The sequence below is a fragment of the Diceros bicornis genome, chromosome 14, assembly GCF_020826845.1.
Source record: "Diceros bicornis minor isolate mBicDic1 chromosome 14, mDicBic1.mat.cur, whole genome shotgun sequence".
NCBI classification, from domain to species: domain Eukaryota; kingdom Metazoa; phylum Chordata; class Mammalia; order Perissodactyla; family Rhinocerotidae; genus Diceros; species Diceros bicornis.
In genome coordinates this window covers 22,474,425-22,489,532 of record NC_080753.1, presented here as the reverse complement: position 1 = coordinate 22,489,532, position 15,108 = coordinate 22,474,425, and the positions used below count along the sequence as shown (strand labels likewise).

General features: G+C 54.1%; 1 protein-coding gene across 1 annotated transcript in view; it reads left to right on the top strand.

The window, feature by feature from the left end:
* The first annotated feature begins 6,362 nt into the window (after window positions 1-6,362).
* TTBK1 (tau tubulin kinase 1) overlaps window positions 6,363-15,108 on the top strand; it is a 36,341-nt gene continuing 27,595 nt past the window's right edge. The window contains exons 1-8 of the mRNA XM_058554319.1: window positions 6,363-6,489; window positions 11,174-11,321; window positions 11,619-11,692; window positions 11,902-12,042; window positions 12,827-12,931; window positions 13,374-13,439; window positions 13,848-13,940; window positions 14,027-14,152. Coding sequence (XP_058410302.1) covers window positions 6,382-6,489; window positions 11,174-11,321; window positions 11,619-11,692; window positions 11,902-12,042; window positions 12,827-12,931; window positions 13,374-13,439; window positions 13,848-13,940; window positions 14,027-14,152 — 861 coding nt within the window. The 5' untranslated portion in view covers window positions 6,363-6,381. The remainder of the gene's footprint in view (window positions 6,490-11,173; window positions 11,322-11,618; window positions 11,693-11,901; window positions 12,043-12,826; window positions 12,932-13,373; window positions 13,440-13,847; window positions 13,941-14,026; window positions 14,153-15,108) is intronic.

The window sequence follows — 15,108 nt, the reverse complement described above, 5'->3', positions numbered from 1 at the left end:
ACAACTATCTACTGGAGCTTTGGGGGAAAAAAGTAAATAAATAAAATTATTTTAAAAAAATTATGGTACAGAAAGGAGCAGAAAAATATGACCCATAGTGAGAAGAAAAATCAATTGAAACTGGTTCAGAAATTATTCAGATAATAACATTTGTAGACAAGTACATTAAAAGCTATTATAGCTATTCCATATGTTTGAGAAATAAAAAGAGGGGCTGGCCCGGTGGCGCAAGTGGTTAAGTGCACACACTCTGCTGTGGCAGCCCGGGGTTTGCCAGTTCGGATTCCGGGCATGCACCAATGCACCGCTTGTTAAGCCATGCTGTGGCAGTGTCCCATATAAAGTGGAGGAAGATGGGCATGGATGTTAGCCCAGGGCCAGTCTTCCTCAGCAAAAAAAAAAAAGAAGGAGGATTGGCATTGGATGTTAGCTCAGGGCTGGTTTTCCCCACAAAAAAAAAAAAAAGAAATAAAAAGAAAAATTGAACATGAAAGATTTTTAAAAGACCCAGATTGAACTTCTGGAGATGTAAACTACAATGAAAAATACATTGGATGGAATTAATACCAGATTAGATGCTGCAGAAGATAAGATTAATGAACTTGAATACATAGCAGTAGAAACTATCAAAATGAAACACAGTGAGAAAAAAAGACTGGGAAAAAAATGAACAAAGCAAGCATCAGTGAGTGGTGCGACAATATATAGGGTAATTGGAGTCCCTGAAGGAAAAGGGAGGGCATAAAAAATATTTTAGAAAACAATGGCCAAAATTTTCCAAACTTGATGAAAAGTATAAATCCACAGATACAAGAAGCTCAGCAAACTCCAAGAGTAAGAAACATGAATAAAATGACACCAAGGTACATTGTAATCAAAAAGCTTAAAATCAGCAATAAAGAGAAAATCTTAAAAGTAGCCAGAGGAGTAAAGCATGTTACACACAGAGAAACAAGGGTAAGGATAATTGCAGCTTTCTCATCAGAAATAATGTAAGATAGGGACAGTGGAGCAATGTTTTTAAAGTACTGGAAAAAAAATTGTCAACCTAGAATACTAACCCAATACACAGATCAGACTGTGCCTTATCTCTGCTCAAAATTCTTCAGTGATTTCCTGTCTAAAGGTCTGATTCTCCTGGCCTCTGACTCTGAGACAGAGGTTATCACGCAGTAAGTTAGTAGGTTTATTGGGATGTGCTCTGGGGATCAACACGTGTAGAGGAGTGAAGAAAGCAGAGTTGGGCAGAGGGGAAGTTGAACTCTGATACAGTCACAATAGAAGCCTCAGCTGACCCTATAGGGAGTTTTGAAAATGGGATGTCCCTTCAGAGCTATCCTGAATTGGGGTGAGGGGCCCAGGCCTTTGTATGCACAGGCTGATCATCGATTGGATATGGGATGCCCCCGGAAGAGTGCATGATCTTGGGTGAGGCAGCTCTCTTGGCCAAGGGTAATTCCCAGAGAGGGAGTCAGCTTCAGCAGCCAGGCAGCAGGTGAATGAGTTCCTAGATTCTAAAGGGGGATCTGGGTGGCTCACCACACTATCCACTATACTTTCAAAAACTAAGCGGAGAAAATCTAATCTTCCTGGCATTGCACATAATGCCCTTCATCATCTTGCACATGCCCATCCCAGCTCACCCCATGCTGTCTTCTCAGCCTGGAAGTCTCTCCCACCCTCAGCACTGGCCCCACTTGTCTGTTGCAAAACTCCTTCTAATACTTCCAATTACAGTTGAATGCACTTCCTCTGAGAAGCCTCCTTTTACTGCTCTTACAGACTCAATGATCCCTCTCCCCAGCATAATAGTTAGGAGCGTGGACTCTGGAGCCAGGGTTTGAATCCCAGCTCTGCCACTTGCTAGCTGTGCAATCTAGGACAAATTACTCAACCTCTCTGTATCTTAGTTTCCTCCTCTATAAAATGGGTATAACATAGTACTGCTACCTCACAGGGTTGTTATGAGGATGAAATGAGTTAATATGTGTAAAGTTAGAACAGTGTCAGGAGTAAATAGTTGCTGCTATTATTATTGTTGTTATCGAAGGTGCTCAGTATGCATTTTTTTAAAATAATTTTATTTATTTATTTTTCCCCCAAAGCCCCAGTAGATAGTTGTATGTCATAGTTGCACATCCTTCTAGTTGCTGTATGTGGGACGCAGCCTCAGCATGGCCGGAGAAGCGGTGCGGCTGTGCGCGCCCGGGATACGAACCCAGGCCGCCAGCAGCGGGGGGCACGCACTTAACTGCTAAGCCACGGGGCCGTCCCAGTATGCATTTGTTGAAGGCGTGAAGGATAGAAGGAAGCACATGAGAAAGACAAAGTGCAAAGTATGTTCAGGGAATGCTGAGTAATCTAGTCTGTCAGAGGGTAGTAAGAGCCTCTATATGGTATTACTACCCATGTTGGGAAGAATTTTTAATCTCACAGTAGAGTGGGCATCTTATTTGGTAAGTGGTAAGAAACAATGACAGAGTTTGTCCACAGATGGGAGAAAGGGCCAAAGAAAGAGAGGGCCAGGTTGAGCCAGGAGGTAAGGCATGTATGTAGTGAGGTGAGCGTCATAGGTGAGAGATGGTGTTAGAGGAAATGGGGGTGCAGACACATGGGAGGACGGGTGCAGGTGAGGGGAAATGAGTTTAGAGGAAAGTCATATGAACATATGGAGGATGGAGTGGCGGAATCCGTTGAGGCTGATGGAGACAGGTCAGGAGCGATAGGGACATGCTGGGAGTGGAGATGATAAGGGTGATGGAGACAGGTGAAGTTTATGGGGACAGGTAAGGAGAGATGGGGCCCTGCTGAGGGATGGGGGTCAAGGGAATGCAGAAACCAGTGAGGAGAAACTAAGAGCTGGAGCAGGATCATCTGAGAGAGAGCCCTAGGGCTGCAGGAGTGGAGAGAGGAGCAGAGTAGAATGTGATGTCAGAGAAAGGGCGGTGATGTAAGAGCCGGGGCGGTGGAGCGGTGATGTCAGGGCTGGTGCTGATGCTGGAGGCGCAGTGCATTGTGGGCAGCTCCCCGCTCTGCCGCTGCCGCCGCCGTCACCCGAGGAGGATCGGGGCCGGGCCGGGCCGGGATGGTCCCGGTCGGGAGGCCGCCGCCGCCGCCGCCGCCGCCGCCGGAGGGAGCGGGCCGCCCAGCGCCGCACTGAGCCGCCCCCGCCCCCGCCCCCGCCCCGCCCCGGCCCCGGGGGATGCGCCGCCCCGAGCCGCTGCCTCCGCCGCCGCAGCCGCAGCCGCAGCGGGCACAGAGCAGGTGAGGCGGGGCGGGGCCGGGCCGGCGGGCCAGGCAGGGGTCGGGGAGGGGGTTCCTTCTGTGGGCTCATCGGCCGGGGGGCCTGGCTCACCTCCCAGCGCAGCCTTCTCCAGCTCCCCCTCCCTGTGCCGTCTCCGCCCGAGCTGGGACGCTGGCCTACACAGCCTGGGCCGCATCCCGAGGCCTGGAACCGCTCCCTGCCCCGCAGCACACATACCCAGCATCTCCAGCCTGTCCTCCAGGGGTTTTGCTCCTCACTTCTCACCTCTGTCCCCTGTCCCTATGGCTTTACTCTACTGTCACCCCTGACAAGTCATTCTCAGCTGGCTCCATAACCTCTCTCCCTTGTCCTCAGTCCCTCCATTCCTCCCGCAAGCCTCCTCACCTATTTCCTCACCCCTTCAACTGTACCCAGAAACTCCTCTCGCGGTCCTGTCACTTCCTCACCTGTCGTCATGATCTCTCACCTGTCTCTCTTACCCAACCCCCTCCTCTGATCCTGTCACCCCTTGTCCCTTCCATTCCCCTCTGCCCCCTTCCACACCTCTTTTCACCTGTTCCCCTTACCCCTCACTGCTCTCCTTCACCTCTCCTTACCTGGCCTCCCAGATTTCCACACACACCTGGCTCACACCTTGCATAGTTACACATCAACACCTACATTCACACACCATGATGAGCTCCCAACCACTTAGATATGCCTCTCTCTCTGTGTCTCTCTTTCACACACACACACACACACGCATCGTGGGCCCCACACTCACATATATGCACCCTCTCTGACAGATTTTCATAAAAACCTCCTCCATAAGCCCTCTCTCACTACACCCTCAAGCCTCCACACAGCCAAAGGGTCCTGAGGGGGCAGTAATGGGGCAGTCAAGTTCCTCGTGTTCCTGTCTTCCAAGCCTGGTCTGAGCTGAGAGTGGTCCTCAGCCTGTAGTGTAGTCCTCGGAGAGTGGGAAGGATGGTGGATAGGGAGAGGCACATTATCCTCCTGCCTCCACTCGCCCTTTTCCCAGCTCACCTGTTCCTTCTAGGTTTGCCCATCTATAAAATGGGAGCGGGACCCAAATTTTCCTCATCAACCTATAGAATCTACCCTCACAGGGCTGAAAGGCCCACCAGAGGTCACCCAGTTCAACTCCTTAAGGCTCCCTCTCTAGGACTTAATTGCTTCTTCAGTCTTGTCCTCAACCTGTCTCCTCCACCTTGATCCCAGAACCCCCCATCCCTCCCTCTCCCTTCATGTCTCCCTTCATCCTGCCATTGCCCTCACTGCTCTCCGAAGTGATGCCCCATGTGCCACTTTGGCAGGAGGAGGCAGAGGCCTGTTTGATACCCACCCCCACCCCCCACCCCAGTTCTGATCCTCTGAAGTTGTGTGGATTGGAGGAAAGTCAGCTGAGTCATCTGAAGAAAGACAGAAAAAGAGTGACACTGTCCCTCCCCATGAAGATCCCTTCTCCACATGTCCCTCATGGCACACCATGACCTGTTGAAGGTTGTTTCCACACCTTTACCATCGCACGCTGCCCCCATATCGGGGTGGCTAGACACAGGATCCCTGGGGAATAATCCCCTCCCAAGGAAAGAGAGGTCTATGGAGTTTCCGCCCCATGCATAGATACCATCCACTTTCCTCCTCTCCACCTCCCCCACTATACCCAGCCTGAGCAACTTCCTTCCATCTGCGACTCTCCAGGGTCATTGTGAGGGCAGAGCAGTGTGCTTATAAAAAGTGTAGGGGAAAAGAAGAGAAGAAAAGATCCTGGTTCCAATCCTGTACTGGGTTCACAGAGATCTCAAAAAGTCGTCTCTTCTGGCCTCCTGTCCACACACAGGAACATCATACACAGACACAAAAACACACACACAGACGCAAGCACACACAGACACAGACATACACAGAAAGATACACAAAGACATATACATACACAGAGGGACATGTTCACAGATACACACACAGACACACACACGTGCACATACATCTCCCTGGGTAACACCGGCTGGCTTTCCCAACCCTCACAGTTGGGACTCTCCCTGATATCCAACTTCTACCTGTCCTAATGTGACAGGAGCTATGTTCCTTCTTGTTGGTTCCTGAGCAGACACAGAAAGGTGTGGTCAGAGGCTTTCTCATCCCATGCCCGCCCAGACCTGCTGCTCCCTGTCACTCCTCCTGTCTCCTGTAAGGCTGCTGCCACTTTCCTGCTGTCCCCAACTCCCCCCAATGCAGCCTGCCTCTCTCCCTCAGAGTGGCCACAGGGCCACCTTCCCTCTAACATCCATGTCTTGAGTCCATCGCCTTATGTTCACCCCATCACTCATACCCTCAATTCCCAACCCCATGGCTATGTCGGTGGGTTGGGCTCAGCCCTGAGAATGGTGTGGGCCTCTCAGCAGGTACATCCTCCTCACTTAGCACCATCCTCAAGGAGCTGTTGGGTGTCTCCTCATTTTCTGATGATCACATCTCCCATGGTTGATTAGCAGGTCTCCATCACTCTGGTGTGTGTCTCCCATGGGTCACCCCTTGATCAGCAGGTCTCCCCTTTCAATAAGCCTCAGCTGCACAGCTCCATGGGCATTTTGTGGCACAGGGAAGGTGCGGGTGCGGGGAGCCACAGATTGAGTCATTCAGACTGGTCTTTCTTGGCCCAGGTCTCCCCTACCCAAGCATGGGTCAGAGTCTAGTACGCTCGCTTGGTCAGCAAGTCTCCCCTTCATTATAGCATACGTCTCTTTGGGAAACGCTTTCCCCACAGTCTGTTCACACATCATTTTCCTCTCCGTTTGTCATCAACATGTGTGTCCTGTTGCCGGTTTTCACATCTCCAGTTTGTAGTCTGCATCTCCCTTCTTGCGGTTAGTATTTCTGTCTTCTTCTCTGACCTCCACCTGGGCGTTTACACGTTGCTTCCCCCAGTAACCCCTGGAGCATCTGCCCACTGGGCCGGGGGAGGCTGCCTGCCAGGAGAATGGAGCTCCTCTCCTCCATATCTGCAAGGTGGTCCTAGGTCCGTAGCCCGCTCCACTCAGAGCCCCTTCCCATTCCCCCAGGTAGATGGCCCTCCCAGGGCAGGCCCTGCGGACACCCCTCCCTCCGGCTGGCGGATGCAGTGCCTAGCAGCCGCTCTTAAGGACGAAACCAACATGAGTGGGGGAGGGGAGCAGGCCGACATCCTGCCGGCCAACTACGTGGTCAAGGATCGCTGGAAGGTGGTGAGTGAGTGAGCTGGCGGGGCAGAGGGAGGGGTGGGTGGAGGAGGAAAGGAGAGGATCTGGAGCCTTGTTAAAACAGGCGCCCTCAGCGCCCCTACCCTAAGAGGGAGGTGCCCCTGAGCTTATTTGCATACTGCTTGCAGGTCATTATTTTTGCCTATATTTGTGGACAATCGCTTTCTCCCAGTGCCCTCTTTCCAACCCCGCCCTCTCTCACCCCTTTCCCCGCTAGGTCACGTTGGTCGGGCCCAGCCTGGAACAACTCCTGGTTGGATGTCGGAGCAGGAGCTGCAGAGCTCAGAGGGGGGAGGAGGGTGGGGGTGGAGGAGGGGGTTCTTTCTCTGCCGGACCTTGGAGAAGGGCAGTGAGTGAGCGTGTGTCCCTCTGCTGCCGCAGAGGAGAGAAAGGCTGGGGTTTAGGGAAAGATGCTCTGCAGGCTGCTCCCACCACATCCGCACTCCATCTTCTCCATCCACCCTCCTCCCTTCTCTGGTTCCTGCGGCAGGTGCAACATGCCGAGACTCCATCTCCCAGCGTGCCTTGCTCCTCCAGCCCAGGACTTCAGGCTGCTCGGCCTGCTGGGAGTTGTAGTCCGAGCCTCCTGGGGGTTTGGGTCTGGATGGGAGGGGGACGTGTGAGGGTTGAGGGAAAAGCAGTGTTTGCAGAGCGGGACCTACTGTAAATCAATCCCTGTCCCACCCTCCTTTCTTTCTGTTGCTTAAGAGCACTCTGGTGTCCTTTTATCGTTGTGGGGGCCGGATGATGTGGGCTGGATAGTGGGGTGATAGTGTGTGTGCACTTGTAGGTCTGCAACGCGGTGGGAAGCCGGGAGGAAGGGAGGGAAAACAGCACAGGTCAGGTCTACACCGAGCCTCTGTGTGTGTGGGGGGAAGGCTCAGCTCACCAGGGGTGCCTGGTTGAGAGGAGAGTGGAGCCTGGGTGCAGATGGGTCTCCATGGCAACGACCACCCAGCGCGCCGGTCCCCTAGTGGCCCAGGGAGAGGGGCAGAGGTGGCGGCGTTGTAAGAGATGTCTCTGGGACTGTGTGTGTGTGGGGGGGGGGGTAGGGAGGAGGGGTGGGAGCTGGAGGGGCCAGAGAGCAGAGGGAAGGCCCCAGAGGAGGACTTCCTGAGAAGGAGGGTAAGGGGACAGAAATTGGGGGAGGAGGACCCAGGGCAGTAATCAAAGGAGTGAGGGTCTGGCAAAGTGAGGAGTGTTCCTCAAGACCCCCTGGGTCCCCTGGCACAAGAGAAGGACATTTGCAATGAAGCCGTAAGAAAAAGATGGTGTTCACACACATACTGAGTTTGGGTTAGAACTTTCCTGTGCTTTTTGAGGGAGGGGGTGGGAGATGTGTGGGAAGAGAAATGGCAAAGGGGGTTGGGAGAAGGGGGCAAGCCTGCTCTCTTTGCCAGGCTGACCTCCCTTTACCCTCACTCCCTCCCCGGCCCCTGGAGAACTAGAGAAGATGGGGTGCCAGAGGCCTCCCCTCCACCAGCAACCTGGGAGGGATGGGACAGACATGTGAGGCAGAGCTCAGGAACCAAGAAGAAGCTGCCCAGAGATGGGCTGTGTCTGGGAGAGAATGAGGGTCAGTGGCACTAGGTGGAGTATTAAAAATAATAGCATTTTATTCTTCTTGAGGGGTGCTGCTCAGAATCAGAATGGCGAACAATAATAATAGTAATAAAAACTGAGCAATTTTTTTTTTGAGCACTTACTCTTGTCAGGCTCTGTGCAAAATGCCTTACATGCATTATCTCAACAACCTATGGAGTAGATACTGTCATTATTGCCATTTCACAGGTGTGGAAACTGAGGCACAAAGATTATTGTCTGCTATTCTGATTCTGACTGGTAGGTGGACCCAGGTCTGTCTGACTACCAGGTCAACAGTCACAAAGCTATACTGCTACCCAAGGATTACCCCATCCAAGAATCGGGACCATAATACTGAGGAGTCTTTGTGGCCAATTCTAGTCCACCTGTCTCATTTTACAGAGGAGGAAAAATGGAGGCTCAGAGAATTTAAGAAACTCGCCCCAGGTCACCCAGAGCTGAGCCAAGAAACCAGGTTTCCTTTTTCCTAAGTGAAATCTGGTCCTGTTGTGTCATATTTCTCCTCCAGTATATGGAGGTCCTTCAGCAGGGGAGAAGGTTGTGAAAAAACTTAGGAGGGGAGGAATAGGGTCTGGCAAGGGGAGGTTGAGAGAATGTTCCTGTTATTGGTCTATGGGCTGGGCTGCATTGTGACTTTCGTGGACCCTGAGCATTGTTGCCCTCATGGACCCCTTCCTCAAAAATAAAGTACTAAAAATTGTATTTTATGACTGCATTGGTATAAAGAGGAATGAATTAATGTTATATATTAAAATTTTCTTTTTGACCGAAAAGTTTATTTTTTCCCTTCTGATTTTAAAAGAAATTAATTTTCATGGCCCCCTAAAAGTATCATTTTGGGCCTGACCACTGTGCCTGATGGATAAGTCCACCTGAGCTGGAGGGCCTGGGGAGGAGGGGTGTTGGGTGAGTGGGTGGGTACAGATGCCTGCTCCCCACCCCAAAGAGGTTCTGTAATGGGTAGGGGGTAAGGAGGAGACTTAGGAAGGAGAAATAGGCTCTGTTTGGAAATGAATGTGTTAGAGAAATACCCTCTGGCACCCTGGGAGATTGAGGAGTAGGTGTCAGAAATGTCTTGGCTTCCCCGAGCCCTCCTTACCATCTCCAGTCAGGATTTTGGAGCCTGGCGGACCTGGGCTTAAAGTTCAGCCCTCCCACTTTTAATCCCAGTGTGGTCACCAGCTTCTAGAACATCGCGGATAAGAGTGTGGGTTCTGCATTGGATGGCCTGGGTTTAAATGAAACCTGGCCTTGCTCCTTACTCACAGTGTGACCTGGGGCAAGGTTCTTAACTCTCTGGGCCTTAGTCTTCCTTCCGTGCAAAATGGTGACCCCTGTGACCTTCCTCGCCTGTGTTGTCAGGAGCCTTTGGGGATGAGCTGGTAGGACATCTGTGAGTCTGAAGCACAGAACCCAAGATGTGGTGGTTGTTCCCTCTCCCTTGCCCTCTTCCGTGCTCCCACACAGCAAACCATAAAGGAATCTAGAAGATGCTAGAATCAACCCTGAGTTGAAAGTTCCCCAGAGGAAGACATGCCACTGCTTCCCTTGAGTCTGTGTCTGTTCCCTCCAGGTTCTGAACTTCTAGACATCTGAGCTTAGCTTTTGTCTCAAGTAGAGGGAAACTCTGGTTTCTCACTGTGCTTCCTCCCTCCTCCTTCCCTGTCTCCTTTCTGGGCACAAGAACCTTGAAGATCCCAGCCAGCCTTCCACTTCTCTTCTAAATCTTCCCTTCATCCTTCTCTCTCTTTCTAGAATGGTTTCAGTCATAACCTGCTGGGAACTCCCAGTCCTCAGCTCTGCCCTGCCCCCTTCCTCCCTCCATCCCCATGTTTCAACCACCATTAAACATTTATTGGGCATCTGAGGGCTGAATAAATACTAAGGGGAGGGCTTGGAGATGCAGGAGGCTCAGAGTCAGGAGTTAACAGGCTGGCTGATCAGAGCAGCCTCCATCCAATCATTAGCAAGCCCAGCCGTGGCTGGCGAGTTACAAACCAACAGGATGCAAGTGAAGGCTCTGGAAGATGCTGAGAGAGGGCAGGCCACCCCTGAGGGGCGGGCTCCCTGAGGAGGTGACAATTGAGCTATGCATCTTTTTTAAACCAAACGAGTCCCAGCTTAGGACTCAGCACCTTCCCCTGGTCCCCGCTTCGTTGCCAGCAGCACCCTCACTCTGGAAGACCCCTGGGCCTCTGACTTGAAATGATTTTGAATCCCTCCCCATAACTCAGCTTTGCTCATCTCCCCTTGCTGATTCTTCCTCCATCACAGTTCTCCCCTCTGCCTTTCTCGCTGCCTGCCCCGGATGCTGGAGGAGGAGGGCCCAGAGGGTCAGATCATCTCTGCACTGCCCCCTGGGACTGGACAGAGCCCCTCCAGACCTCCATGCCCAGCGGGCTCCCACAGTGCCACTGCCCGGGGAGGAGGCTCACCCTGGTTTGGGGCATCTGACCAGGGGCCTAGCGGGTGATGTAAGCGTCAGCAGCGGGCATGGGCAGAGGACACCCTTTGCTCAGTCCCCTAAATCCTGCCCCCTAAATACTCTTTCCCTCTAGTGACACCTTTCAGGATACTGAAAGCTGGAAGGGCCGGCTTCCCGGGGGATCCACCCTGAAGCGAGGAGGTCCTGGAAATTAATTTTCCTTCTGGATGGACGTTGCTCAGTCTAGGCGGGGGATGGGAGGAGCATGATATTTATTGTCCTTCCAGAGAAGAAAAGATTCATGACAGCCCATTATCTCTTCAGAATCCCGTGTCTCTGTGGAGTCACAGGTCTCATAGTCCTCCCCCTGCCCGCTCTGACATCTGGCTATGTGTGTGTGTGTGTATGTGCATGTGTGTGTGGATGGTTGTCCATGCCTGGGCTGAGCTGTCTGTGTCTGGCACTAGGAGAGGAGGTGGAGGCACTGGTGGGTGGGGCAAGGAAGGGAGACATGGGGCCCTCCTCTTCAAGGATAGCCCCTGCCCCCATCAATGAAGGATATGACCCGGCAATGAGTGGGATGAGGAGCTACACAGCCTGATCCCTGCGTCCCCTATTCCCTCCCACCCATCTCTGTAGCTGAAAAAGATCGGAGGTGGGGGCTTTGGTGAGATCTATGAGGCCATGGACCTGCTGACCAGGGAGAACGTGGCCCTCAAAGTGGAGTCAGCCCAGCAGCCCAAGCAGGTCCTCAAGATGGAGGTGGCTGTGCTCAAAAAGCTGCAAGGTGCGGGCCTAGGGCAGGAGGATGAGAGGGAAGAGGTGATGGGAAAGAAGCTGGGGGAGGAGATGTAGTGTGGTGGAGAGAAGAGGCCATAGAGCGAGGGGCTGAGGGGGAGGTGATGGGCCAGGTGAGATGGGACCAGAGTCTAAGAGCGGTGATGGGGCTAAGGGGAGGGGGTGATGGGAGAAGTGGTCATGGGGCTGGGGGGACCAGGAATCAAGAGTGCACAGGAGCCCCCCTCAGGGTTGGAAGTGAGGAAGGAGGAGTAGGAGTTGGGAGACCCCTGTCTGTGCCCCTCAGGGAAAGACCACGTGTGCAGGTTCATTGGCTGTGGCCGGAACGAGAAGTTTAACTACGTAGTGATGCAGCTCCAGGTGAGTCTCGTGATGCATCCTCCCTCCACTCTCCCTCAAAAGCCTGGACTGTGCCCCCCGGGGTGGGGAGTGGGGAAGGGAGACCGTGGCCCTGGGAGGAGTGGGTAGTGGGCACAGGCCTTTGGGGGCGAGGCTGGGTGGAGTGTCACAGTGGTGGTTGTTGGGATGGCAGCTGAGCTGGGTAGCTCCCACCTGCCCCCCACCCCCAGGGCCGGAACCTGGCTGACCTGCGCCGCAGTCAGCCGCGAGGCACCTTCACATTGAGCACCACGCTGCGGCTGGGCAAGCAGATTCTGGAGTCCATTGAGGCCATCCACTCCGTGGGCTTCCTGCACCGAGACATCAAGCCGGTGAGGGCTGCCCCCTCCTCTCCCTCTCTGAGTCCCCTGGTTTCTCCTGTAACAGTGGTTGGTGCAGGGACAGCCTCTTCTACCTTTCCCCTCTTCCTGCTCTCCATCCCAAGCCCCATCTCCTCCGCTCCTCTGCCTCCCAGGAGCATACCCTCCCCGCCCCTTGGCCATGCCCAGGCCCTCTCTGTTCTCCTCTCTTCTTCCTCTCCATCACCCCTGACCTGAAGAGTCCTTGAAAAGTAAAGGGGCTGGGAAGGATGGCAGGATTGAGGGAAGGGGACCGAGGGGCTGGAACTCGGTAAGGAATTCCAAGTAGTTGATTTTGCGGCATCTTGGATCTTGATGCTGGAAAATACTCCAATTTAAAGGGGTGAAAACTGGGCCCAGAGAAGTTGGTTGAATGGCCCAAGGTCACACAGCAAGAACAATACAGGTCTCTGCTGCCTCTGAGCAGGACGGTTACGCTAAGCCACACTGCCCTGCTGGGGAGTCCCAAGGATTTAGGGCTGGACAGACATCGGTTCAACCCCCGGCTGGGTCACCACTGCTGTGTGACCTTGGAGAAGCCCCCTAACCTCTCTGACCTTCAGTTTCCTCATGTTTAAAGTGAGGATAATCACTGGGGCCCCTCAGATGAGGTGCCGTGACCTGTGGCACACATTGATGTTTTACTTATGTGGGTGTACGTGGGCTGAGGGTCCCTCAGCAGAGCTGTTGTTGGCTCCCCCCGAGGTGGGCCTGGTGGGGTTGGAGCCCTGGGGCTCACAGCTACTGTCTCCCCCAGTCGAATTTTGCCATGGGCAGGCTGCCTTCCACCTACAGGAAGTGCTACATGTTGGACTTCGGGCTGGCCCGGCAGTACACCAACACCACGGGGGACGTCCGGCCCGTGAGTACCGCCGCTCACGGGCATCCCTGGCCTCCTTGCCCCGCCCCCTGCTCTGGGGACCCTTTACCAGGTTTTCCAGCAGCTGCCTAAGCAGACCTGGCCCGTGTTCAGTATCAGTGTCACCCGACTTCAGGTCCACGCTCGGCCCGTCCCCTCCCTCCCATAGCCCGGGCTCTTGGTGGATGCCATGTCCACACACTGTGATCTGTCTGCCCCCTCTGGTCAAGGACGGATGCAGGTGCAGCGAGCAGGGTCAGGAGGCAGGTGTAGGACTGGGGTCGGTGCATCAGGCTTGCTCCTGACCAGGCCAACGTGGGGGCTGGTGGCGGGGGCAGGCTGTCAGGGTTAAAGCAGGCAGAGGTGGGCTTGGTGAGCAGGATTGAGATGGGGCCAAGGTCAGGGGCAGCAGGTGAGGTTCCTGGCGGTGTTCTCCCCTCTGCAGCCTCGGAATGTGGCCGGGTTTCGAGGGACTGTTCGCTATGCCTCTGTCAATGCCCACAAGAACCGGGTGAGTGGCAGAGCCAGGGCTGAGGGATGTGGGGGCAGTAAGCGCACAGGGCAGGGTGGAGTGTGCTGCTGAGGAAGAGGGTTGGGCAGGCAGCTATGGAGGTGGGGAGAGAAGCATGGGGCAGGGGCTGGAAGCCGCCACTCCAGACCCTGACTGGAAGAAGGCTCTGCTGCCGTCTCCCCTTGACTTCACCTTCTTCCTTGTTTTGGGGATCCCTCCTCTCTGTTCCCACCACAGACCTCTGTGGGGTGAGGAAGCGCAGACAGAAGTTTTGACTGTGGGGTTCTGTGTATGTTGGTGGGGCAGGAATGGAGCCAGAGCCTCAGGGAGACCCCAGCTCTGCCCATAGGGGCCTGGGTGTCAGGGAAGGACCTGAGAGCTGTGGGTGACTGCCTCCCCACCCCCCAGGAGATGGGCCGCCACGATGACCTGTGGTCCCTCTTCTACATGCTGGTGGAGTTTGCAGTGGGCCAGCTGCCTTGGAGGAAGATCAAGGACAAGGTGAGCCCCGTGCAGCCACGTCTGAGGAGGTGGGGGTGGCGTGAGGGCAGCCGGCGCTCCATCTCCTTGTGCCCTGCTGCCTCCAGGAGCAGGTGGGGATGATCAAGGAGAAGTACGAGCACCGGATGCTGCTGAAGCACATGCCCTCCGAGTTCCACCTCTTCCTGGACCACATTGCCAGCCTCGACTACTTCACTAAGCCTGATTACCAGGTGGGACACTGCCACCCCGCCCCTGCATCCCTGGACACCTCTGTGGGTGACCGTCTTCAGCAGCACCCACCCTGCCGAGGCCCTGAGCCCCTGCCGAGGCCCTGATCATCTCTCCCTGCTCTTCCACTGCACAACACTGCTCTGTGCTCTTGTAAACAGTAGTCATAGCTAAGATTTATCAAAAGTTTACCAGTTCTTTTCATGCATTAACTCATGTAATCTTCAAAACAAGCCTTGGGTGATAATGCACGGTCCTTATGTTATTATCCTGGCACTCAAACAATTAATGAAGCCAACTCCTTTCAAGTACTTTGCATCAAAATTCTGCAGGAGGCCAAGTGGGATGATTGTCCCCATTTCCTAGATGAGGAAAGTGAGGCTTGATAGCATGGTTAGGAGAGGGGCAGGGCTCAGGCACATCTTCTGACTTCAAGTCCAGTCCTCTTTCCAAGGCGCCATCACCACACCCCTGTGGGACCCACTGACCCTGATTGGAGAATGGGGAAGCGTCAGCATTGTTCTGCCCAGGATCCACTATGTGCCAGGCACGAGGATGCACAGGGTGGGGAGCACAGACAGTGTCAGGCACACAGTGGGCACTCAGTGAAGTGGGTCCTGCTGGCAGAGAGAAGCTGTCCTGCGTGCTGGAGAGAGCTAAGTCAGAAGTGGGGTGGTCTGGGGGCCTCAGAGGATCTACAACTGCCCGCCACCTCCTGAACCCAGAGCCCCGGTTGTTGGCAGAGAATGCCTCGCTCTGGCAGTAGGAGAACATGCCCCCTAATCCTAGCTCAGCCTCGTGGGGTCACCCAGACCACACATCCTGTGCTAGCTGCTAGAGATGTAAAGCTGGCAGATAGGCATGTGAACAGTTCAAACTGACACTCCGTGCCAACCGAGGGAGCTGTGTGGGTGGGTGAATCAGGTGGCTTCAGAGAGAGGACGGGTGGGGAAGGCAT